Below are 26,369 nucleotides of genomic sequence, written 5' to 3' on the forward strand. Positions count from 1 at the left end.
AGAGAGGCGCTCTGCTTGCTGTCCAGGTTTCGAGAGGGTGCGTTTCTGGATGAGGTATCGAATATATTTCTTCCCCCTACTTAAACTTGCCGAGGAGATCACAAACGTAAAATTAGAGAGATTCGAGCGCTCACGGAGGCTTTCCAGCAGTCGTTCTTCCCGCGAACCATACGCGACTGGAACAGGAAAGGGAGGTGATGACAGTGGCACGTAAAGTGTCCTCCGCCACACACCGTTGGGTGGTTTGCGGAGTAGAAATGTAGATAGATAGATAGAAAATTAATACACTTGGAAAGACGACGTCAATTTTGATCCGATGACGGCATTTGCCACCTGGGGGATGATGGATGTACAACATAGTCCGCCAACAGATAGCGTAGTCACACAGCTACCAGACCGCCATATGCACCTAAACTTTATCAGGGAATGTTCATAACCAGAAAGCGCAGATTAGTGCAGACGTTGAAGCAATTAGGCAACGGCGCTACGGAGATGCACTCGTGCTTCATCAGGCAACTGACCTATGTAGCTCGTAGTTTGAAAGGGGTTAGTTGTGGCCCACCGAGTGGCTGGATAGTTCTTTCGGATGTAAATGTGCTGCGTCAGCTATGCAACAATGGTGGTATTAGTGGTCACGTGAACATTCTCACATTGTTCTTGACATCTACGCAGCACAGACGCCCGCCAGGATCGTCGTATGCAAGGGCAGACCGTATAGGAGTATAAATGTACAGGTAAGGGGGCTTGTGAGCCCAGACGTGTCAACGCGAACTGTTGCGAACTGGTTATCAGCAGTGAGACTACTGGCACGCACACCTCAAGCCCATCTTCCACTCTCGCCAAAGCATCGAACGTGCACAGTTCGACCGGTGCCGTCAGAGAATTACTTGGCATATGATATGGTCTTCAGCGATGAAACCAGATTCTCCCTAGACGCAGATGATGGTCATTAGCGCAAGCGATGTAGACCTGGTGAGCGCTGTCTTGTAGAGTGCATTCGTCCAAGACACATTTGCCACACCACATTTCTTATGGTCTGGAGTGCGATAATCTATATCTCTAGTTCACCGATTGGTGTCTCTGGAGAGGACGGTAACCAGCGCTCTGTACAAGTAGAATGTTGTTAGACACGTTATTTCGCCGTTCTTGCAACAGGAAAGTGATGTGTTTTTACAACAGGATAATTTTCTCCCCCACACTGCAAGTGAAACTCAACGTATTCTGCATGCACTCCGTCATCAGGCGACAAGGGGCCCATCGGGACCATCTGACCGCCTTGTCATCCTCAGCTGAGCATGCGGATAGGAGGGGCGTGAGGTCAGCACACCGCTCTCCCGGTGTTACGATGGTTTTCTTTGACGGAGCGGCTACTATTCGGTCGAGAAGCACCTCAATTGGCATCACGAGGCTGAATGCACCCCGAAAAATGGCAACAGCGCATGGCGGCGCGGATGGTCACCCATCCAAGTGCCGGCCACGCCCAACAGCGCTTAACTTCTGTGATCTGACGGGAGACGGTGTATCCACTGCGGCAAGGCCGTTGCCCAACGTGTTCTGCATGACGTGCAGAAACTTCCCTGGCGAGTACAATCTCCAAACTTGTCTCCAATCAAGCACTTGTGAGAGATGATCGGGAGAGAACTGACTCTTGGGACTCGTCAGCCAACAACTCTTACAGAACTACGTGAACCGGTCGAGCAAGCGTGACATAACGTTTCCCAGGACAGTAATCGCCATCTGTACGACCGACTGGATTCCAGAGTAAGGGCCTGAATTATCGTCCGTGGAAACTATACCAGTACTAATATGAGTGTTTCTGCTTGGGTCGATAATTGGTACCTCAGAACCGCTTGTGCTACTGATATGTAAATGTAATCATTTCATTTACTTGATATGCACTGATCCATCAATAAATCTTGAATGTATTGGAAACGTCTAAAAGGGTGTACTAATACTTTTTTCGGTAGTGAATAAAGTTAATTGTACGTGTGTTCGTTCCACATCTCTCCTAAACCACTCGATCGACGTGAACCAAATCTGCTTAGAATGTTACTTAATATCTGGATAGAAGCCCTTGGGGATAAGGACCACCTACTGGCTCACTTGGGCGAAAAGGGAATGACATAGAAGCATAAGTAGGGAACGTCTGGGGTAATTTCAAGAAAAAATTGAATGTAAATGTCTCATAATTTGCATTACTTCTATAAAAATACGCTGTACGTAATATGCCTCTGGTCCCGGCGGAGGTTCGAATCCTCACCTGCCTTTAATTCCTTTGTGTCGTGATGCGTAGTGGCTGCACGATCAAAATGGTGTCTGTTGCATCGGATATGTCAGAAAAAACAGACACCAAATATATATAAAAATTATTTTTAATGTTTCATATAATTATTGGCCGAATTTAAAAATTTAAAATGTTGTCATAATATACTCATCCGCAGAAATATTGGAACACGTGAGGCAATACTGACCCTACGACTTATCTCAGAAAATAGATTAAGGAAAGGCAAACCTACATTTCTAGCATTTGTAGGCTTACAGAAAGCTTTTGACAATGTTGACTGGAATACTCTCTTTCAAATTCTAAAGGTGGCAGGGGTAATATACAGGGAGCGAAAGGCTATTTACAATTTGTACAGAAACCAGATGGCAGTTATAAGACTCGAGGGGCATGAAAGGGAAGCACTGGTTGGGATTGAGTGAGACAGGATTGTAGCCTCTCCCCGATGTTATTCAATCTGTATATTGAGCAAGCAGTAAAGGAAACAAAAGAAAAATTCGGAGTAGGTATTAAAGTCCATGGAGAAGAAATAAAAACGTTGAGGTTCGCCGATGACATTGTAATTCTGTCAGAGACAGCAAAGGACTTGGAAGAGCAGTTGAACGGAATGGACAGTGTCTTGAAAGGAGGATATAAGATGAACATCAACAAAAGCAAAACGAGGATAATGGAATGTAGTCGAATTAAGTCGGGTGATGCTGAGGGATTTAGATTAGGAAATGAGACTCGTAAAGTAGTAAAGGAGTTTTGCTATTTGGGGAGCAAAATAACTGATGCTGGTCGAAGTAGAGAGGATATAAAAGTAGACTGGCAATGGGAAGGAAAGCGTTTCTGAAGAAGAGAAATTTGTTAACATCGAGTATAGATTTAAGTGTCAGGAAGTCGTTCCCGAAAGTATTTGTATGGAGTGTAGCCATGTATGGAAGTGAAACATGGACGATAAATAGTTTGGGCAAGAAGAGAATAGAAGCTTTCGAAATGTGGTGCTGCAGAAGAATGCTGAAGATTAGATGGGTAGATCACATAACTAATGAGGAGGTATTGAACAGAATTGGGGAGAAGAGGAGTTTGTGGCACAACTTGACAAGAAGAAGGGACCGGTAGGTAGGACATGTTCTGAGGCATCAAGGGATCACAAACTTAGCATTGGAGGGCAGCGTGGAGGGTAAAAATCGTAGAGGGAGACCAAGACATGAATACACCAAGCAGATTCAAAAGGATGTAGGTTGCAGTAGGTACTGGGAGATGAAGAAGCTTGCACAGGATAGAGTAGCATGGAGAGCTGCATCAAACCAGTCTCAGGACTGAAGACAGTTACTACTACTACTAATGCCACAGTAAAATTGTAACACAATAATACAAATATTAAAGCTAGAAACTGTATGTATGTCTTGATGCAGTTTAACTCACATCACCCAATTTACCCAAGCTATGTTCGACAAACATTTGAGAATGAGAGCACTTAGGGAGTTCCAACAAACTTGAAACATAATTTTAAACCTTTTCTAACCAGTTTCATTAGGTTACAGTGAATAATCCAAAACAAATAAAATCAACATAACTAGGGTTTTGCGTCTTCCGTCGTCTTAACTCAAATATTTAAAGCGTTAACTCATTTGTAAAGCAAATTGATGTTTGAAGCTATTTTATAAATAGGAGGTCGATTTTTTAAAGAATCTGGGCTTCAGGGTTACTGATAAATTTCATATTATGAGTACTCTGGAAAGCGAATTCATGGCGTTGTAGTCCCACATGTCTCTTAAATGGACCATCAGTCCATCATGAGACCTTAATTAACTAGGAAGATTCGAGTGTCACGAAACACTACGCTTTTAGTAAAATAAGAACTCCATTTGATGTCACAGTACACTTTTAGTTAAAGAACTGCTGATGAAAGAGCTGTCGGAAAAACTTTGTAGAGTGAGCCACCTGTTTTGTTCAGATGAAATTACTACCTCCAGCAATGACTCACGTCATAAAATAGATATTAAAAGGTAAAGTTTACATTTTATATATCACTGTAAACTAAACCACTGAAAGTCACTGGAAGTAAGGTTTAACATCTCAGCATAGTTTACATTTTGTTGATGATCATTTATGCTTCAGTTCAGTAACAGTTTTGAGATTGTGATTTGTTTATAAAATAACGTTTTCTGCTGCCAGTCACGGTGTTCTATTTATTTATATTTTCTACTACATCTTTCGGGATTTCCATTTGCTACACCATTTATTAGCGCTGTTTCGGATGTACTGCGTGCTGCATTGTTCTGTGATCTTACTGTATTATTTGAAAAACACGTGAAATTTTAAATTAATGATCGACCTTTATGCAGAGTAAAAGGCGAATTTGGAAAGAAATACTACACTTCTCTTTTGGTCCACTTGTACAGAAACTCACTCATATTAAACTTCACACACAATTTTGTGCACAGTAAACACTGATAACAGCAAACGTAGGAAATCGAAACAGCCACAAAGATATTTTTAGACACAGTGAACAGAGATTAGTTAGGTCGCCCACGTAATATGATATACTTTTGTACAAAGAATATTTATCTTAATAATCTACATCATTGTTTGCTTACAGAGTTACTTATTTCTGTAATCCAGATTATTAAGACAAATAACCTTTATACGAAAGACTAGTACAATGGTGTTCAAAATTAAAGCAACAAATTGCTATTTCCCCGTCCTGTGTGTGATGCACGATATAATCATACAACTGACGTCGTTACGATCGTGTTATGCACGGAAGATGGCATTCCGATCAACGCACAACCACGCCAGCAATGACGTCGGGGCACCTATGAAGCAGGGCAGTATTTGCAGAGAACTCCCGCACCCACAATCGCCGTGTACACAGTAACAGACAGTGTAGTATGGGAAGGGTCGAAAGGGTGTGTGATGTTATTTCAGTGCTTGCGCGTCTAGTCCAATTTAATTTCACAGATGAGCTCACTTGTGAGTATGACGTTGGTCCCTCTCTGAGCTGGATATACGCACTGATTGGAGTGGGAAGCGTGCATAAAGCCGCTGTATGCTCTCGTTAGGCAAGTTGATCCACAACTATTGTAACTAGTCGTTGATGTTAGAATGCGCCGCCACGTTGGCCGTCTGCTCTGGTGTTAAACGTATTTGTAGGATCTGAATACTCATAACAATAAATGTAATCTTGGTTGTCGATCTCGTAAAGAAAGTTGCAAGTTTAATATGGTGTCGCAGCATAATCGTATATCCAGATTTGATTGCACAAAAATTTTTGATCACTTTCTCAATGATAAAAATGTGTAACAGACAGAAAACTAAAATTTGAAGACAAACTGAGGAAGTTTATCCATGAGAACTCCCTCTATACCTTAGAAGAATTTCTGTTCCTGTAATGTGTAAAAATTGGTGGGCAAGGCTTACTAACTCACAACGTCTGCAAACATATTTTCTTTCTGAAAATAAGCAAGCTTACAAATATTTAGAATGTAACCATATGTACAAATTAATTTGCGATGTGAATGTCAAATGACTCGTTCCACATGAGTACGATCTATCGCGCAAAATCACCCCTGGAACGCGAGACAGTTGGCACATCAGATAAGAGTACGATGCACGACACACTGTAATATTATACGATGGCGTAATGCCTGTCTTATTCTGAATTACATTGCAATGTTGCCGGCCGAGATGGCCGACCGGCTCTAGGCGCTACAGTCTGTAACCGCGTGACCGCTCCGGTCGCAGGTTCGAATGCTGCCTCGGGCATGGATGTGTGTGATGTCCTTAGGTTAGTTAGATTTAAGTAGTTCTAGGGGACTAATCACCTCAGAAGTTAAGTCCCATAGTGCTCAGAGCCATTTGAACCATTTGAACCATTGCAATGTTCCTTCAGACACGCTATTATGTGCGAAAGAACAGGCACCTGTTCTTCAAAAAACTTCTTGTTAGCACTGTTATCCAAAGTTAGTCTCTCACCCCTAACATTTATACGATATATATGTCCTCATATCAGACAGCAAATACATATTTGAAGTCTCAAAATAAGCATGAATATGAGTTTTCTCACCCGAAGCAAATTTCTCCTCACAAACACAATACTCGAGAACGTCAATGTCTGTTAACGTCTCCGGACAGCAGTCGGTATAAAAAGGGGAGTACATCTTTTCTAGTTAAAGTTGATTCTGAGTCTGTTGGCGGTAAAGTTGTATTTGGGCAGGATTTGTTAACAGACGTTTGTGAGGAGAAATTTGCTTCACGTGATAAAACTCATATTCATGCTTATTATAAGACTTCAAATATATATTTGTTGTCTGATATGAGGATGAAATTGGAGTGGTTACTTGGACTTACTGTAGGTGTATTTGATGTTCAGTTTTGTAAGAGTAGGAAAACTGCTCTGATATATATTACTAAGTATGATCAAGAACCACTTATTACTTTAATGATTCGACAATGTCAAATAGTTCAAATGGCTCTGAGCACTATGGAACTTAACTTCTAAGGTCATCAGTCCCCTAGAACTTAGAACTACTTAAACCTAACTACCCTAAGGACATCACATACATCCATGCTCGAGGCAGGATTCGAACCTGCGACCGTAGCGGTCGCGCAGTTCCAGACTGTAGCGCCTAGAACCGCTCGACCACCTCGGCCGGCTCGGCAATGTCTTTTAATGTCCGATTACGTAGGTGGTCTAAACGTATAGCCGTTATGAAATACATGACATATATTCGCAGTTACGAATATGTACAACCATCAACAGCCATGACTGTAACGAAAATTTGTGGGGGACTGAGGCTCGAACACGGTTTTCCCGCTTTAGCCGAGCGGTTGCCCCAGTTGTTTGGCTGTCCGTGCACGAATCACGGCCAGGCCCAAACTTCCATATGACGCCGTTCCTGTGTCAAAACGCGTAGTCGTTTGGTGCTCACGACCGCTGAACGGCGAGGTTATCGCTGACCTGTACTAAATACATACATTATGTGATTCCCATAGAGGGGAGGACATTTCAGATGAAAGTCCAAAGGAACATTGCCTCGTAATTCGGAATAACACAGGCATGACATATGCTATCAATCCGCTGACACCGGGTAAGCGACTTTCAAGTAAAATGTCTCCCCTCTATGGGGAATATATACAATAGACGAACGAATACAGGTCGTAGATACATGCTTGAAGACATATTGATGTTTGGTCTAGTCGTGATTTGTGCTCGAGTAGCCAAATGGTAGGGCGATCGCTCGCGATAAGTGGGAAATTCGGGTTCGAGACCCGGTCCGATAGAAAATTTCATTGTTGTCTTTCCATTATACAGCTGATGGTTGTCCATATTCGAAACTGGGCATACATTTCATGTACACTATAATATTACCTTTCCAGCAGAGCTGAAGGCTCTTTAAATGACTTTGCATTTAATATTATTACTATTTTTATATGTCAAGGTTTTGTTTCTGTATATTCAAAAAGAATGAATACATTTGATAACTTTTTTGTTGTGTACTTGCATAATCAGAATGCGCAATCAGAAAACGACAGTAAGCGAGTGACCATAAGCAGAATGGTCTTCAGCAGAGCAAGAGCAGAGTGCCCGTTCGGGGAATGAAAAAAAGAAATGGTTGAAAGGCCTCTAAGCACTATGGGACTTAACATCTGTGGTCATCAGTCCCTTAGAACTTAGAACTACTTAAACCTAACTAACCTAAGGACATCACACACATCCATGCCCGAGACAGGATTCGAACCTGCGACTGTAGCGGTCGCGCGGTTCCAGGCTGTAGCGCCTAGAACCGCTCGGCCACTTCGGCCGGCTCGGGGAATGAGTGTTTGTATCATGTTACATTTTAGTTTATTAAGGTAACGAATCAGCGAGTGGAGATAGTGGGTAACACTCGTTTCAAAAGACTTTCTGAAAACGTGACGTAATTTTGGAGGAACTGCTATCGACTGTCTTTAGTGTTCCATACGGTCCTCTCGCAAGACCTCAGGCACGCTTATCCGACATTTGCAGAAACATGTCGTTCTGTGTATGATTTGTTATAATTATATTGTTATTAATTAAACGTCACATAATTATTTATCGATGTTAATCCTTTCATAGAAAAGTGATCTCTCAAGAGTGAAATGTTATTGTCAATAATTTACAAATTAAGCATGAAACACGCTTGCATAATAACTTGCAGTATGCAGTTTCATGGTAACAGCGCACAGAAAATTTATTACAAGTATCTCACCGGTGTCATTAAATGCCTGTAATACATCATTGATATAAGCCTTCAAAAGGTAGTACGATAACCAACACATGAATCTCATACCACATGATTACTGGCGTAACGGATAATGTCATGGTTTATGCAGTCGAAGGATCTGGGTTTACATCCTGCTATATGCAAATATTTTTTCTCATCTTAGCGTTGTTAACATATTTTAGGACTTTTTTTATGAATGTAATCCAAATATGTTTTTAAATTTTCAACGTTATTTACATTTCCTTCTGATTAGAGAACGAAGTATGAAATAAATATTCGGCCATTTCCGAGTGTGTGATTAGGCAGTAACCCAAGAGGACAGCTTCAATTGTTGCGAGTGAAATAAGGAATAACAACATTCATAATTCTTCCATGTTAGAAAGTCGATTACGATTCCTGCGGTTGTTGATACTGCGTATGACATCAATTTCACGTTTGCAGAAAGTCTTGCAAATTGTGTTACCTTGAGGTAATAGGCAGCAAGGAGTCCTACAATAGCAATGTAATACAGATTCTATGGGAGCATAACTGTGAAAGCAGAGACATAATTGTCGCAGAAAGTGCGAATTTGTAAAATATTTTCAGAATAATCCGTATGCGCAAATGATGCACTGGGCACTGGCAATGGGACGGAGTTAACGTCCGAGCAAGTGTATACCTATCGGGGACAAGTATGGAGATCTTGATAGCTGTGGAAATATCTCAGAATCAAGCAGACAGTTGGCACAGGCAAGTTCCATGTGTGGACAAGCATTGCCCTACTGAAAAATGGCGCCACTATACTGTCGCATGGAAGGTAACACATTAGGACACATGATGTCCGTGACGTACGGTTGTAGCGTCAAGGTTACCTCTGTCGCTGCCAGCCGTGATCTGAAGTCACATCGAGCGAGGTGGCACAATGGTTAGCACACTGGACTCGCATTCGGGAGAACGACGGTTCAAAGCCGCGTCCAGCCATCTTTATTTCCCTAAAACGCTTCAGGCAAATGCCGGAATGGTTCTTTTGAAAGGGCACGGCCGACATCTTTATCCATCCTTCCCTAATCCGACGGGACAGATGACCTCGCTGTTTGGTTCCCTTCTCAACCAACCAACCAACTGAAGTCATACCTGACGGTTAGCCACTGCTTTGTCTCTGCAAAACATTTGAAGAATGTGAGCTCTCCAGAGATCACTGTCATACTCGCTGGCGATGGTCGTTCAGGATAGTGCAAAACTGTGATTCATTTCTGAACACAATGCAACGCCCTTCATCAGCAGTGCATATTTCCCGGTCATGGTACCGCTCCAAACGCAGCCGTTTCTATGGCGGTGTTAGCGGCGGCCTCTTCATGGGACGACAATTTCCTAGTCCGGATGTTCTAATATCCGACCAATGGCCCAGAATTACGCAAAATGTTGCAGAAAGTACATCACTTGTTCTTGAAGGCAGGAGAAGACGTGAAGGTGCTACGATGAGCCTGTTGAACAATACAGTGATCTTGGAAAAAGCAGCCACTCTTACTTTCCCGTGCACTACAACAATGGGCCATTGTCACATCCGAATATCCCTGCACAATTCGACCAGCCCGCTTAACTGAGCCCCCCATAAGACAACTTTCAAACTCTGTTGGATGCTAATAATACTGACTCAAATGAGTACACGGCACCTCTGTTTCCTTCATAGTTGTCGCTCTGCACCTGATGCTGTTCACAGTAGTAGGTCTGGTAACGAAACTAAACATGAAAAACACTAATGAGCTATTGTAGTCGTTCTATTTATAACGGAGAAGTGGAACTGTAATCATTTGAATACACGCCGATGTGCATGTGAACGAAGGTACATTCACATTCGACCATGTCTTCCGTGAGCTTAACTTTCTTCTCTAGACAATATGCATAATTAACGCAGAACGAGACAACATGTGTGCAGCAGTGGCTGCTATAAAACTTGTTTACGTTCACTATGTGCAATACGAGAGTCTTCCTCGCCTGTGACGGAGTTTCCGTGCGCTGTTTGCAGGTGAATGGAAGCCCATCGTGAGCAGCAAGCCGCTGGAGGAGCACTTGTCGACGCACGTGGAGCTGCCCGTGCCCGCCGCCCCCCACGTGCACCTACCGGCGCTGGGCGACGAAGCGAGTCTGCTGTTTACGCCGCCCCTGCCGCCCCCGCCACCGCTGCTGTCTCTGCCGCCGCCGCAGCACCACGTGCACCGACCGCCGCCCTTCAGGCCTGGCCCACGGCCCGGAAAATTCAGTGGCAGGTGAGTACACGGATGTGGAGGATGGAGTACGCACCCAGTGGCCTTACCTATTCTTGGGGCCGACAGAAAGTAATCTGTGGCCCCATTCAGTATTGCACCAGTATCACACAAATCCGCCTTGTGGACTTTCTCAACGTAAGATGACGAAACACTTAGACACTTCTGGGCATTAAAATTGCTACACCAAGAAGAAATGCAGATGATAAACGGGTATTCACTGGACAAATATATTATGCTAGAACTGACATGTGATTCCATTTTCACGCAATTTGGGTGCATAGATCCTGAGAAATTACTACCCAGAACAACCACCTCTGGTCGTAATAACGGCCTTGATACGCCTGGGCATTGAGTCAAACAGAGCTGGATGGCGTGTACAGGTACAGCTGCCCAATGCAGCTTCAACACGATACCACAGCTCATCAAGAGTAGTGACTGGCGTATTGTGACGGGCCAGTTGCTGGGCCACCATTACCAGACGTTTTCAATTAGTGAGAGATCTGGAGAATGTGCTGGCCAGGGCAGCAGTCGAACATTTTCTCTATCCAGTGAGGCCCGTACAGGACCTGCAACATGCGGTCGTGCATTATCCTGCTACAATGTAGGGTTTCGTAGGGGTCGAATGAAGGGTAGAGCCACGGGTCGTAACACATCTGAAATGTTACGTCCACTGTTCAAAGTGACGTGTAACCAATGGCACCCCATACCATCACGCCGGGTGATACGCCAGTATGGCGACGACGATCACACGCTTCCGATGTGCGTTCACCGCGATGTCGCCAAACACGGATGCGAGCATCATGATGCTCTAAACAGAACCTGGATTCTTCCGAAAAAATGACGTTTTGCCATTCGTGCATCCAGGTTCGTCGTTGAGTACATCATCACAGCGCTCCTGTCTGTGATGCAGCGTCGAGGGAAACCGCAGCCATGGTCTCCGAGCTGATAGTCCACGCTGCTGCAAACGTCGTCGAACTGTTCGTGCGGATGGTTGTTGTCTTGCAGACGTCCCCATCTGTTGACTCAGGGATCGAGTCGTGGCTGCACGATCCGCTATAGCCATGCGGATAAGATGCCTGTCATCTCGACTGCTAGTGATACGAGGCCGTTGGGATCCAGCACGGCGTTCCGTATTACCCTCATGAACCCACCGATTCCATATTCTGCTAACAGTCAATGGATTTCGGTCAACGCGAGCAGCAATGTCGCGATACGATAAACCGCAATCGCGATAGGCTACAATCCGACCTTTATCAAAGTCGGTAACGTGATGGTACGCATTTCTCCTCCTTACACGAGGCATTACAACAACGTTTCACCAGGAAACGCCGGTCAACTGCTGTTTGTATATAAGAAATCGGTTGGAAACTTTCCTTATGTCAGCACGTGTGAATACTCTGAAAAGCCAATCATTTGCATATCACAACCTCTTCTTTCTGTCGGTTAAATTTGGCGTCTGTAGCCCGTCATCTTCGTGGTGTAGCAATTTTAAAGGCCAGTAGTGTAACTTTTGTTGCTCTGTGTACTCAGCTGTGAGTAATATACATTGCTAGATAATTGCTAAGGAACAATTAACGCTGACAAAGGAACAGCTGCCGACTGCCACAGAACAGGCGAAAACTGCTACCGAACACCCGAGCAATGATAGTAAAACGAAAGATAGAGGGTGGAAAGTCGTTATTGCAGCAAGGCCTGTGTACGTTCTTTATGAAATCGACAGTTCATGCAGTACGGTGTTTGACAAGTGCGTCATTCTGTGTGACACGGCAATATGTCTGCAAGACTTCAGTTGAGTGCTTACGGTCTTCGACGAGCAGTTGAATGGCTCGCAACCGGTCAGTGTCACTACTATGGAAACAGTGAAGCATGTTCCCAGAAGGGTCATCTCGCGATTAAAAAAGGCTGAATGTGAAATACTATGTGGAAGCATGCCAGCGGTCATAGACGGACCGCATACCGAAAGAGGAACTATTCGTACCCTTAGTGGCGAAAAGGAACAGACATCTCACACCTAGGCAGATCACTGCAGACTGCAACCGCTACCGATACAAGTTCTCTGTCAGAACAATTTCGCTCACTCAGGCTCGTTTGTACACTCGGAAGTGTGTTAAATGCATCCCACTTGAACCACGCCATCGTCGAGGAAGCGTTGTAGGGTGCATCTTCGGTAGGGTCAAGAACAGTGGTCTAGAGTAATATTCTCCGACGTACCCCGCTGCGCTGTGGAAAGTGACTTTGGCCTCCAGTTAGTGTGGAGAAAGAAACACGTTATGCACCACAGAATATTCATGGACTCAACAGCGTAGCCTAGACGCTATGGTATAAGCATGCATGCTGCATAATGACCGAGTATCGCTCCATATCTTTCTGCGGGGTCACGTTACAGCATAGCGGTGTTGCGGGGACATTATTCTCGTTCATATCCGCCTCTTTAGGGATGTGGTAGATACCGAAATTCTGTTTATGGACGACAATTCCCGCCCACACTAGACCCCTGAGGTGTCGGACATGTGTCGGATATGCACGAAAAAATGTTCATGAACGTCATCAGTTCAGCCTAGAGGTTATGTTATAGGCACGAATGAGTGGTCTGTAATTTAGCCATGTTTTTCCTGTCCCCTCTTTCCCTCCAGTGACACTGAATGTATGGAATGGCCTGCGTACTCCCCAGACCTAATCCCTCTAGAGCATACCTGAATGCACTTGGCAGATGTGTATCTTGGCGAAACCCTCCTCCCAAACCGTGGAAGAACTGGAAACCGCCTTGAGAGAGGGGTGGAACAATATCCCCCAAGGACTAATTGACAGTTTGGTATCCAGCAAGAATAACAGGCGCGAAATGTGCATTTGTGCCCAAGGAGGGCATATTCTGTACTGAAAGTCTGATATTGACATCTGTGTTGGGACTCTGACTTGGGTCAAGCATGATATCTCTTATGTCTGTTACCCTGCTTTCACGTGTGGTGAAATTTGTACCATTTTTCGCTATAGTTATACCAGTCCATCTCTATTCTTTAAGTACTGTGTTTCACATCGCCCACCATTGCCTATGAATGCTCCTGGCCTACAATGTCTCTGTCCCTTAGCAACTGTCAAGCAAGTGTAGTTAAACTGTGCCATGAAGTTGCTAGAATAACTAGTCCCTTGCTGTTAAAAAATTCTGAGTTATTGACGCGTTTCGGGTACATCCCATCACCAGAACATGTGCCAAAGAGAAGTGCAGAGCCATAAATGCAAGCGTAATTGACGAAGGTCATCAAGAGTAACTTAACAGAAGTTGTTAGAAAGAAAGCACAGAAAGCAGACGTCGAATGAACATATAAGAACGTATAAGAACAATGACGCTATATTGTGCCCATAATATGACTGAACAATATGATACTGAAACCATACGTAAGGTGCTTAAGAGGAACAAAGAACTAGGTAGAACCTAAGAAAAAGCAAGAGTATACACAACAGGGCTTAAAAAATACGAGATTCAATTAACGGCGTCAGAAAACTTAACAGACAGGAACTACCGCCAGGCTGCGAGACTGAGTTGCTGTTCCAAAAAATAGTTAAATGTATGCATGCTTATTAATATGGACGCAGTGTAATTTACCGTGTGATTAAAAAGTCAGTATAAATTTGAAAACTTAATAAAATACGGAATAATGTAGATAGAGAGGTAAAAATTGACACACATGCTTGGAATGACATGGGGTTTTACTAGAACGAAAAAAAAAAAAAAAAATCGAAGTTCACAAAATGTCCGACAGATGGCGCTGGACAGCAAAACGTCAGTAACTGCTACTGTGATGGGTGAGAGGTACGCCGATATGTTACAGAATCGCATCATCCCCAGCCTGGCTGATAAACACCTGCTGGAACGTACGATGTTTATGCAGGATGGCGCTCCACCCCATATTGCTAGAGGCGTGAAAGTTCTCTTGCGCGCATCGTTTGGTGGTGATCGTGTGCTCAGCCGCCATTTTCGTCATGCTTGGCCTCCCAGGTCCCCACCCCAGACCTCAGTCCATGCGATTATTGGCTTTGGGGTTACCTGAAGTCGCAAGTGTATCGTGATCGACCGACATCTCTAGGGATGCTGAAGGACGGCATCCGACGCCAACGCCCCGCCATAACTCCAGACATGCTTTACAGTGCTGCTCACAACATTATTCCTCGACTACAGCTATTGTTGAGGAATGATGGTGGACATATTGAGCATTTCCTGTAAAGAACATCATCTTTGCTTTGTCTTACTTTGTTATGCTAATTATTGCTATTCTGATCATATGAAGCGCCATCTGTCGGACATTTTTTAATTTTTGTATTTTTTTGGTTCTAATAAAACCCCATGTCATTCCAAGCATGTGTGTCAATTTCTACCTCTCTATCTACATTATTCCGTGATTTATTCAGTTTTCAAATTAATACTGACTTTTTCATCACCCGGTATATTATGAGATTGAAAACATGGTCCAAGCAAGCTGTATTCGTATTATCCGTGCAATTGGCCAGTGTCAACCATGTGTCATTCTCAAACACATATCTCAAGATTCCAGTTTCATATCACATTCTAAGCTGGAAGCTTAACATATGTACTTGAAAATGACTCACCGTTGAAACTCGCCGGTGGTATTCCTACAAAACTGAAATTTTAATTTATATAACTTCCCCAGCAGGCTGAGGCGACCGCCCTTCATCCCGCTGAGAAGGCCTCCTCCGGGCGAGCACATCCATCACCATCATCCGCCCCCACACAAGAGACCACCCCCGCTACCGCTGTCCGCCTCCTTCAACGATGTCGCTGGTGCCGGCCACGTGCTAAGGGACAGCTATGGTAACGTCATCAAGGACTCTTACAAAGGTGGCCACTACAAGGAAGGGGGCGGCCACTTCAAGGACGGTTATCACAAGGAGCCGCACGGCCACGTCGTGTTCAAGGACTTGCACTTTAAAGGCGCAGGCGGTGGCGGTGGTGGAGGCGGCGGTGGCGGGGGCTACGGATTCGGAGGACCTGGATTCAAGGACGGGTTCGCAGGTGGCCACAAGTTCAACGGCGTCGGTTTCAAAGATGGCTTTGGGGGCGGACTACATTTCAAGGACACACACATCAAAGACTCGTATACTGGCTACGGGTTCAAAGACGGGTTTGGGAGTGGTCAGTTAGATTTCGGGAACACTTTGGGCGATCTCTCACTAATTAAAGACGGTTTAGGCAACGGCGGCGGCGGTTTTCAGCAAGACTCGTACTTCAGTGGTGGAGGGGGTGGTGGATACAGTGACGGAGGACTCAAAGATACGGCTCTGAATGAAGAGTTCAACAGTGTGGGATTGCAAGGCAACTACGATGGTCAGATTTTGAAAGACTTGGGTGGAGGAGACGCCGCTTACGGTGGCCAGCTCGGACTGTCGATCGACTCTGGTTCCGTTGACGGTCACAACAATGTCGGTGGTAGTAGCGGCGGGTACAGTGATTTGAACGCAGTAGATCCCGCTGTTGCAGGGTTGGTGGACATAGTGCTGAAAGGTGGCGTAGGGGGTGAGGGCAACATCGATCCTTCCAGTTACCAGGTGCTCGCGCAGGATGTGGGAGGAGCGTCTGGAGGCTCGTCTGATATGTACGGAAATGGAGGAGGTGGTAGTGTTGGTGTTGGTGGTGGTGGTCACAGCATTGATAGCGGATTCGGCATCACGTCTGGAGCAGGTGGAGGATACAGTGGAGGAGGCACTGTGGCGGACACATACGGCAGTGGAGGAGTTGCTGGCGGTAACGGAATAGGGTTTAGTATTGGCGCGTCTGGTGGTGGGGGCTATGGCGCAGGAGGAGCTGTGGCGGATGCTTTCGGGAGTGCAGGTATTTCTGCTGTCTCGGCCACTGGACACAGTATCGCAGGTGGTGCGGGAGGCAACGGCTACGGAAACGCAGACATGTACGGCAGCGGCGGCGGACTGGCAGACAACGTGGTGCTGGTGCAGGACTCAGCCGCTGCCGCCCTGCTCGGGGGCGGAGGGCACGGGGGCGGCGGCCTGCCGGCCGGCGGCCTCGCGGGCAGCGCCCTCACCACTGGCGGCTTCGGGGGCGGCGGCTACGCTGCAGGTGGACTGGGCCTCGGAGACGGACACATCGTGACGTCACACGACGTCTCGGCGCACCACCAGCTGGGGCCGCTCTCCTGCACGGCCTCCAGCCACTACCAGGTGAGCGCACCCACCCAGTTTGTGTTGTGTTCACCAAACGGATCTGGCGTCCAACAGAACGGTGTCAAGAAGTGAACCCCCTAACACACAACAGATTCCAGTTTTTCATTTTTATCTTTTTTTATTTTGTTTGCATATACTGGGTGTCTCTCTCCTGAGAGTGGTCAAGGGTATTTTCTCTGGTGTTTCGGCAGATATATGCAGTTTTGTTTTCGCACCGTGTAGGTGGAGTCAGCCCAAGCAAAGGCTGCTCATTACATCTTTCATGCGACGCCCAACGTCGATTATAAATAAGCATTGGTATGTTTCCCGTTACAAACAAAATGAGTTTTGAAGTGGAATTTTACTTGCCAGTTCGACACAGCGGTCCCAAATTAGTCAAGTGCGACATTCGTTTTACGGTAAGTGTTAACAAGAACAGTAAAACACGAGTGATAACGAGCACTACAGCAGCGGCAGCACCACCCTGGCCAGCCCTGACGGCTACAGTCATGCAGAACCGTGCTGCTCGGTCGCTGCTGGAGTACCCACTTATTATGTTTTACTGCTTCCGTTAAAACATATCGGTAAAACGAATATCGCACTAGACTAATCAGGCGGCGCTCTATCGAATAGGCATTTACAATTTCGATTTGAAAAGAATTTTGTTTGAAACTGATGCATTCTGTGGACGGTGGGCGTCGCATGAAACATGTTATGAGAAGTATTTGTTTGGTATGACACCAGCACATGGTGCGAAAACGAAAATGCAAATATCTGCGGAAACACCAGAGGAAATGCGCCAGATGACCCTTAGGAAGGACACCCTTATCAACCTGACTGGCTTGCTGCAACCCACCAGGAATTTCTTTTATTCGGCAACCTTATCCCATGGTCTCAATTAATGGCTGGATGTATTTCAACCTCTAATACCATGGAGGTTATTCCCTGACGTATTAACACATGTCGTATCATCTTGTCCCTTCTTCTTGTCAGTGTTTTCCATACGTTCCTTTCTTCGCTAGTTGTGCCGAGTACTTCTTCTTTCATTACCTAACTTTCAACATTCTACTGTAGCACCAAATCTCAAACACTTCGATTATCTTCTCTTCCGGTTTCCTCACTGTCCATGATTCACTACCATGCAATCCAAAGATTATTTTCAGAAACTTCTTTCTCGAATTGAGACCTTGACCAGGAATGCCATCTTTGCCCGTGCTAATCTGCCTTTTATATTCTCCTTGCTTCGTCCGTCAGGGGTTATTTTGCTTCCAAAGTAGCAGAATTCCGTAACTTCGTCTGCTTTGTGATCACCAGTATTGATGTTATTATCAACGAAGATACTCTGTGTGATGGTATCTTGATTTATCCACCTGTTTTTGTTTTGGAATGGTCATTCAACACCTATGGACTGTTCTACTCTGTATATCTTTCGTCAGGATATGGCTGTGAAAATTATTGAAAGCGGCAGGCTTGGTTACTTTTACAGATGCACGAGTTCCTTTTGTGTTTCCTCTGTACGTTTCCTTGCAGGCTTTCGTCGTGAGAGTCAAGCAGACCATTCTCCGCGTATTAGCAATAGATCAAGTCGTGTCTTTGTCGTCTTTTATTTAATCACAATCTTCGAGCGCTTGCCAGATCTGAACTAATTGTTCTAATTTCGTTCTTTAAGTAAGTTGATAGTGGCAATCAGTTCCACCAAATACAAATAGTCTGCTAGTTTCCTTGATGACATTATCTACGATGACCGTTCCTGTGTACCACCGTGGTCGCTAATTCATCTGTCATTAGTGACGTCCTCGAAAAGATCGTGTCTGATGAAGCCAGCAGGTCTAAAATATATCTTTATACCTTTCGGGTATGGGTGTCGCAATAGTTTTTCGAGGCTGTTGTGAGATATTGCATTCATTATTACTGCGCCGTAACGTATGCGTAGTTTTCACAGTCAATACTGAGCAGGTTAGAGTCACCACCAGCTACACCATCAGAGGGCGGCAAGCACTTTCCTTAAAAATTTAACATGTTCGTCTGTAGCACAAGTTTTAACACACACAAAGCAGTATGTAGGTCTGCTTCATTGACAAGTAACATGCTGAACCCTGAGTCAGCCTAGTATACACGGATCAAAAACAACGTAAACAAATTTTTAGAATTACTAGAGGAGACAGAAAGAAACATTTCTCCTATGTGACATAAATGCCGCAGGTGCATTGTTTTCCGCTGGGCTTCCCTTAGGCCCACGCTCACAGTTGTCTGACAGTGCAATCTGATTTGGAACACAGTTACATCTTACTTCTAGGGAGGGTAAGTTTTCATTATTGTTAACCGTCTCCACATTCCTGGATAAATAATTAAATTATAATCGCTTACGTTATATTGTGTTTACGAGAAAGTTTCTATTGATGTTTACAGATTCTTGATGGCTGATTACATCCGAACCGAGTCAGCTGTTATGCATCTCGTTTATGGGGAGGCACAATGCAGTAGTCGAGCAGCAAGGCGCCGGTATGCAGAGCTATTTCCAGGGAGAGGGTTACCAAGTCACGTCATACTCAAAGACTTGACGGCAATCTTTGCGAAATAAGATCTCTTAGAGACAACAACGGGAAACTGGTAGACCTCGCAGTTTGCTAACTGTTCAGTTTGAGGAAGCCGTATTGCAGCGAATCGAGGAAAGCCTCTGCACTAGCAAACGATCCTTATCGAAGGAAGAAAAAAACCTCCAAAGCCACTGAGTGGAACGGCCTGCACGAGAGGCGCATTCATCCGTTCAAATATCAAAACTTCAAGACCTACCATCTGATGACTCTTTCTACTACGTGGGATTCTCCAGTGGGATCTGCACCAGACCGTAAAAATCCTTGACTTCCAAACGTGTATTTTGTTTACTGACGCGGCCCGCTTCACAAGGGAAGGAATATTTGACCGTCGCAATAGCCATGTCTGGGAGTTAGAAAATCCTGTGGCTAATCGTGTGTTCAACCATTAACTGAAATTTACCTTTGTAACCCGAGCTGGATCTCAGGAGCAGTTCTTGAGTGGGGGGCTGGGGAATTGTTCTAATTCAATGCCTTACAAACCACGTATTTCATCAACCAAATGAACGGTCACTACCGACAAACCACTAGGACACACACTATATACAGATCTGCAGGACTGAAGGACATAATTGTTTCACAGCGTTCTACAACTACTATCATCCACGTCTTCCGACTTAATCGGATTTCGATCTGCATATAGAGGACAATTTCGAAATCGGCGGAGTATTATCTCTCTGAAGTCCAGCGCCTGATACTTCTACCTTAACAAATGTTCGAATGTGCGTGAAATCTTATGGGACTTAACTGCTAAGGCCATAAGTCCCTAAGCTTACACACTACTCAACCTAAATTATCCTAAGGACAAACACACACACCCATGCCCGAGGGTGGACTTGAAGCTTCGCCGGGGCCAGGCGCACGGTCCATGGCTGCTACCTTAACAGAAATTGTAAATATCGGCAACAGCTCAATTCACAAATGCCCTGAAGACCACCAAAGTCAACCTGCAGCCTTGCTAGTCAACTCAAATTTTGTTAGAGCTGCGCAGCAATTAAATCCACATTAATATATTACAAGCAAAGTCAGCAGCAACATCAACCATGCCAACAGCTGCCTGGTCGGTCTGTGCAGCACTTAAAACCCCAAAAAATTTAATCAACAGCCAGGACATGTCAAATGAACTCAACAGCTGCCCAGTTGACCTGAGCAGCACCTAAAACTACTGGTAAATTTAAACAACAAAATGTCACAAAGTAAAGAACACTATGGCTGCCCAGCTGATCTGTACAACACTTAAACGACATGAAAATTTTTTCACAACTCCATCAACTCAATCCAGTTCAGTAACTGTCCTCCAGTTCAGTAACTGTCCACGTTATCTTTGCAGTACTTAAAACAGCACTAACATTTGAACAGATGGTCTAAGCCAGTCAACACAACTGTCAAAGAATTCCCTTCAAGGAACGGGAAAGCCAGCACAACAACCTCGAGGTGGTCCACAGTACAGTCCAAAGAAGCATACTCGCGACCAACCTTGCCTCTGAGCCACCGCTGGTGTTCCACACGTCCCTGCCTTTCGCAAGAAGGCATTGGCTGCTAAGTCTGCACGCGACTGATCGAACCAGCCGGTCTTTCAAACTAAACCTCTGGCCGACCCGAGCCGAAAAACGAGAGATACGCTCCCGGGAAATGTGATACGGCACCCTTGAAACGTATGGATTGGTATTGTTCACCACCATTTGTTTGAGCGATACCTTCTACTTAATACTCTCGGTAGAGAAAATTACCCTATATTTCACTGTGAAGTATTACCGGAAAGGCCGGAGAACGTCCCGCTAGCAGTTAACCAATGATATGGTTCCAGCACGATGGCGCTCCACCACACATTGACACTAATGTCAGAGAACGTGTAGATAGTGTCTTCCCTAATTGTTAGGCTGGGAGGGGTGGGTCAGTACGATCGCCACCACGTTTTCCTGACGTCACTCCTACGGGTCTATTTTTTGGAGGAGAAATGAAGTGTTTGGCTTACCAGACACCGATAGACAGTCCTGAAGAGCAGGTTGCACGTTTGGCTAAAGCTGCAGTCATTATTTGTGAAACACCTGGTTGTTTCGCGCGTATTTGACAATCATTGGACGTAGATGCCAGTTGTGCGTTAATGTAAACGGAGAACATTCTCAGCGACACCACTGACACAATATTCATCACATGACAGTTTGAACACCTTCTCTGAACATCACTAGCGGAAGACTAACCACTGCCTATCTATCGGCCGTTGGTTCTTTCTCACTCGACAATTTGAAGGGTTGAAGATATGACGAACGTTCTGCAGGAACTCTAGCAGGACTCGAACTGACTTGCATCTTGCAACTAACAACTTCTGCTCGAGCACGGTTATTTAAGCGCACGTCTCTCTCGTCCAGGTGGCGCTGGCGCTGCAGGGGCGTGGTTCTCGCTGACAGCGTGATTGGTTTACGCGCAGCGATGATTTTCCCGCTGCGGACGGACGTCCGCGGTACTCCTGGTACCAGCTGTCGCGAACTCTTCTTGTCTGGTGTCTCAGCACACGGTTGTTGTTGTTGTCTTCAGTCCTGAGACTGGTTTGATGCAGCTCTCCATGCTACTCTATCCTGTGCAAGCTTCTTCATCTCCCAGTACTTACTGCAACATACATCCTTCTGAATCTGCTTAGTGTATTCATGTCTTGGTCTCCCTCTACGATTTTTACCCTCCACGCTGCCCTCCAATGCTAAATTTGTGATCCCTTGAAGCCTCAGAACATGTCCTACCAACCGGTTCCTTCTTATAGTCAACTTAATTCGACTACATTCCATTATCCTCGTTTTGCTTTTGTTGATGTTCATCTTATATCCTCCTTTCAAGACACTGTCCATTCCGTTCAACTGCTCTTCCAAGTCCTTTGCTGTCTCTGACAGAATTACAATGTCGTCGGCGAACCTCAACGTTTTTATTTCTTCTCCATGGACTTTAATACCTACTCCAAATTTTTCTTTTGTTTCCTTTACTGCTTGCTCAATATACAGATTGAATAACATCGGGGAGAGGCTACAACCCTGTCTCACTCCCTTCCCAACCGCTGCTTCCCTTTCATGCCCCATCTGGTTTCTGTACAAATTGTAAATAGCCTTTCGCTCCCTGTATATTACCCCTGCCACCTTTAGAATTTGAAAGAGAGTATTCCAGTCAACATTGTCAAAAGCTTTCTCTAAGTCCACAAATGCTAGAAATGTAGGTTTGCCTTTCCTTAATCTATTTTCTAAGATAAGTCGTAGGGTCAGTATTGCCTCACGTGTTCCAACATTTCTGCGGAATCCAAACTGATCTTCGCCGAGGTCGGCTTCTACCAGTTTTTCCATTCGTCTGTAAAGAATTCTCGTTAGTATTTTGCAGCTGTGACTTATTAAAATGATAGTTAGGTAATTTTCACATCTGTCAACACCTGCTTCCTTTGGGATTGAAATTATTATATTCTTCTTGAAGTATGAGGGTATTTCGCCTCTCTCATACATCTTGCTCACCAGATGGTAGAGTTTTGTCAGGACTGGCTCTCCCAAGGCTGTCAGTAGTTCCAATGGAATGTTTCTACTCCCGGGGCCTTGTTTCGACTCAGGCCTTTCAGTGCTCTGTCAAACTCTTCCCGCAGTAACGTATCTCCCATTTCATCTTCATCTACATCCTCTTCCATTTCCATAATATTGTCCTCAAGTACATCGCCCTTGTATAGACCCTCTATATACTTCTTCCACCTTTCTGCTTTCCCTTCTTCGCTTAGATCTGGGTTTCCATCAAAGCTCTTGATATTCATGCAGGTGGTTCTTCTTTCTCCAAAGGTCTGTTTAATTTTCCTGTAGGCAGTATCTATCTTACCCCTAGTGAGATAAGCCTCTACATCCTAACATTTGTTTTCCAGCCATCCCTGCTTAGCCATTTTGCACTTCCTGTCGATCTCATTTTTGAGACGTTTGTATTCCCTTTTGCCTGCTTCATTTACTGCGTTTTTATATTTTCTCCTTTCATCAATTAAATTCAATACTTCTTCTGTTACCCAAGGATTTCTACTAGCCATCGTCTTTTTACCTACTTGATCCTCTGTTGCCTCCACTACTTCAGCCCTCAGAGCTACCCATTCTTCTTCTACTGTATTTCTTTCCCCCATTCCTATCAATTGTTCCCTTAGCTCTGCCTGAAACTCTGTACAACCTCTGGTTCTTTTATGATTCTTGAACCAAGTGTTAGCTATGATTAAGTTATGCTCTGTGCAAAATTCTACCAGACGGCTTCCTCTTTCATTCTCTCCCCCAATCCATATTCACCCACTATGTTTCCTTCTCTCCCTTTTCCTACTCTCGAATTCCAGTCACCCATGACTATCAAATTTTCGCCTCCCTTCACTACCTGAATAATTTCTTTTATCTCATCATACATTTCTTTAATTTCTTCGTCATCTGCAGAGCTAGTTGACATATAAACTTGTACTACTGTAGTAGGCATGGGCTTCGTGTCTATCTTGGTCACTATAATACGTTCACTATGCTGTTGGTAGTAGCTTACCCGCGCTCCTATTTTTTTTATTCATTATTAAACCTACTCCTGCATTACCCCTATTTGATTTTGTATTTTTAACCCTGTATTCACCTGACCAAAAGTCTTGTTCCTCCTGCCACCGATCTTCACTAATTCCCACTATATCTAACTTCAACCTATCCATTTCCCTTTTTAAATTTTCTAATCTACCTGCCCGGTTAAGGGATCTGACATTTCACGCTCCGATCCGTAGAATGCCAGTTTTCTTTCTCCTGATAACGACGTCCTCTTGAGCAGTCCCCGCCCGGAGATCCGAATGGAGGACTATTTTACCTCCGGAATATTTTACCCAAGAGGACGCCATCATCATTTAACCACACAGTAAAGCTGCATGCCCTTGGGAAAAATTACGGCTGTAGTTTTGCCCTCGCTTTCAGCCTCAGCACACTACAAAAAACAAACCCATACCGTAACACCTCCCTTCCTTTCGTCACCGTTGGCATAAACCATGACGGCAGGTAACGTTGTCCACGCATTCGCCAAACCCAAACCCTTGCATGGAATTATCACAGGGTATAGCGTAATTCATCGCTTCAAATCGTTCGTGTCCAGTCACCCACTGCCCAGTGACGTCGCTCTTTGCATTACCTGAAGCGTCGCCCAGTGTTGGCTTCAGAAATGTGTGGTCCACGAGGAGCTGCTGAACCATTGTATGGCGCTCTTTTTAACTTCCTATGCAGCATCATTTTGCCAGCTGGACTTCTGGAACCTACCAGTGATTCTTTTAGTTGATTGAACGCAGTTTTTAGAACCACCCTGTGCAATGTTCGACGGACCCCATCCGTCAGTGCATATCTGCCTGAGCTTGGTTTTGCACCGTTGTTCCTTCGCATTTCCGCTTCATATACACATCACTTACAGTTCACTTGGACAGCTTTAGAAGGGTTGAAATGTCCTTGATGGATCTGTTACTGAGGTGACTTCCAGTGACTGGTCCACGTCTGAGGTCACTGAATTCTTCTGATCCGCCCGTTCTTCTGTTTCTGCTTCTGTACCAATAACAGAATACTCCCCACGTCACTGGACTCGCATTCGGGAGGACGACGGTTCAATCCCGCATCCGGCCATCCTGATTTAGGTTTTCCATGATTTTCCTAAATCGCTCCAGGAAAATTCCAGTATGGTTCCTTTGAAAGGGCACGGCCGACTTCCTTCCCAATCCTTCCCTAATCCGATGAGACCGATGACCTCGCTGTTTGCTCTCTTCCCCCAAACAGCCCAACCCAACTCCCCACCTTCTTTTATACCGACGGGTGCGCCTCTTGTGACCTGCAGTTGTCGGATCCGCATTACATGGGGGTGTTGCAATGTACTTTTGATCACATAGCTTATTGCTGTAGTCCGTAACATTTCTAATCACTCAGGTAGCTTATTAGTCTGACGGTGAACTACGTGTTGCAGGTGCAAGACCACTCGCTGGCGGACGAGGAGCCGGTGCTGGTGGGCTCTGCGTCCACAGTGCCGCTGGAGGCGGTGGCGCTGCCCCCGGTGCCTTCGCCGTCGCTGCCGCAGGCGCTGCCTCTGGTGGCGCGGAACGGCGCCGGGCCCGACGGCAAGCCGACCGGGGACGTGGAGGCGGTGCCAGCACAGGCCGTCGCGGATGCTGGAGGGGAGGCGCCTCGAGCTTTCTTGACGCCGCCTCCCGCGGGGGTGGCAGCCTGGTCTCGCAGGGCGCGTGCTCCGCCCCCGGGAGCCAACGCAGGCCGCAGTCGGCTCATCGCCATGCCTCGCCCCCGAGGCTTCTAGGAACTGTCGGTCATCCAAATCTGCGCGAAGTACAGTGTCATGTACAAGCGTGCCAACAGGTGACCAACCATGAGGCCAAATCGTATGGCACGCTTTGTCACTCTAGCCATCATCTATTGAGAGAACAGATATGTATCTCGAATAGGTGGAAGTTGTCAATCGAACTAACATCTCTGAGTCGTTTGAAGATATCTACAGTCGTTTTAAGACATCGAAACGATATTTTTGGCAAATGATAGGAAGAAAAAGGGAAAATGTTTTTTTTTATATATACATTAATATTCGGCATATTCTTCCTACCACGATACTGAACCAAGCACAAGCTTTCTTCTTGAAAGGAACTATGTGCAAATACAGTTACGTTGAACATATCGGCAACTGCTTCAATGAATAACTTTTTTATTGCTACTCGTTTCGATCATAAGCGATCACTCTCAGGCACAGAAATTGTCATTTTAGCATCACTGCGCTTCAACCCTGTTGATATAGAGATGACCATTCGAAGTCGACGTAATACTTTAATGACAAAACTGTTTAAAAACAGTCATCC

The 26,369-nt window shown here is 45.2% G+C and overlaps 1 protein-coding gene across 1 annotated transcript in view; it reads left to right on the forward strand.

Annotated features, from left to right (window-relative positions):
* Window positions 1–25,819, forward strand: part of LOC124613460 — a 171,908-nt gene extending 146,089 nt beyond the window's left edge. Inside the window, exons 5-8 of the mRNA XM_047142164.1 lie at window positions 10,520–10,760; window positions 15,425–16,946; window positions 25,475–25,549; window positions 25,586–25,819. Of these exons, the coding sequence (XP_046998120.1) occupies window positions 10,520–10,760; window positions 15,425–16,946; window positions 25,475–25,549; window positions 25,586–25,819 (2,072 nt within the window). The remainder of the gene's footprint in view (window positions 1–10,519; window positions 10,761–15,424; window positions 16,947–25,474; window positions 25,550–25,585) is intronic.
* The last annotated feature ends 550 nt before the right edge of the window (window positions 25,820–26,369 follow it).

This window comes from Schistocerca americana, chromosome 4 (assembly GCF_021461395.2).
Source record: "Schistocerca americana isolate TAMUIC-IGC-003095 chromosome 4, iqSchAmer2.1, whole genome shotgun sequence".
NCBI classification, from domain to species: Eukaryota; Metazoa; Arthropoda; class Insecta; order Orthoptera; family Acrididae; genus Schistocerca; species Schistocerca americana.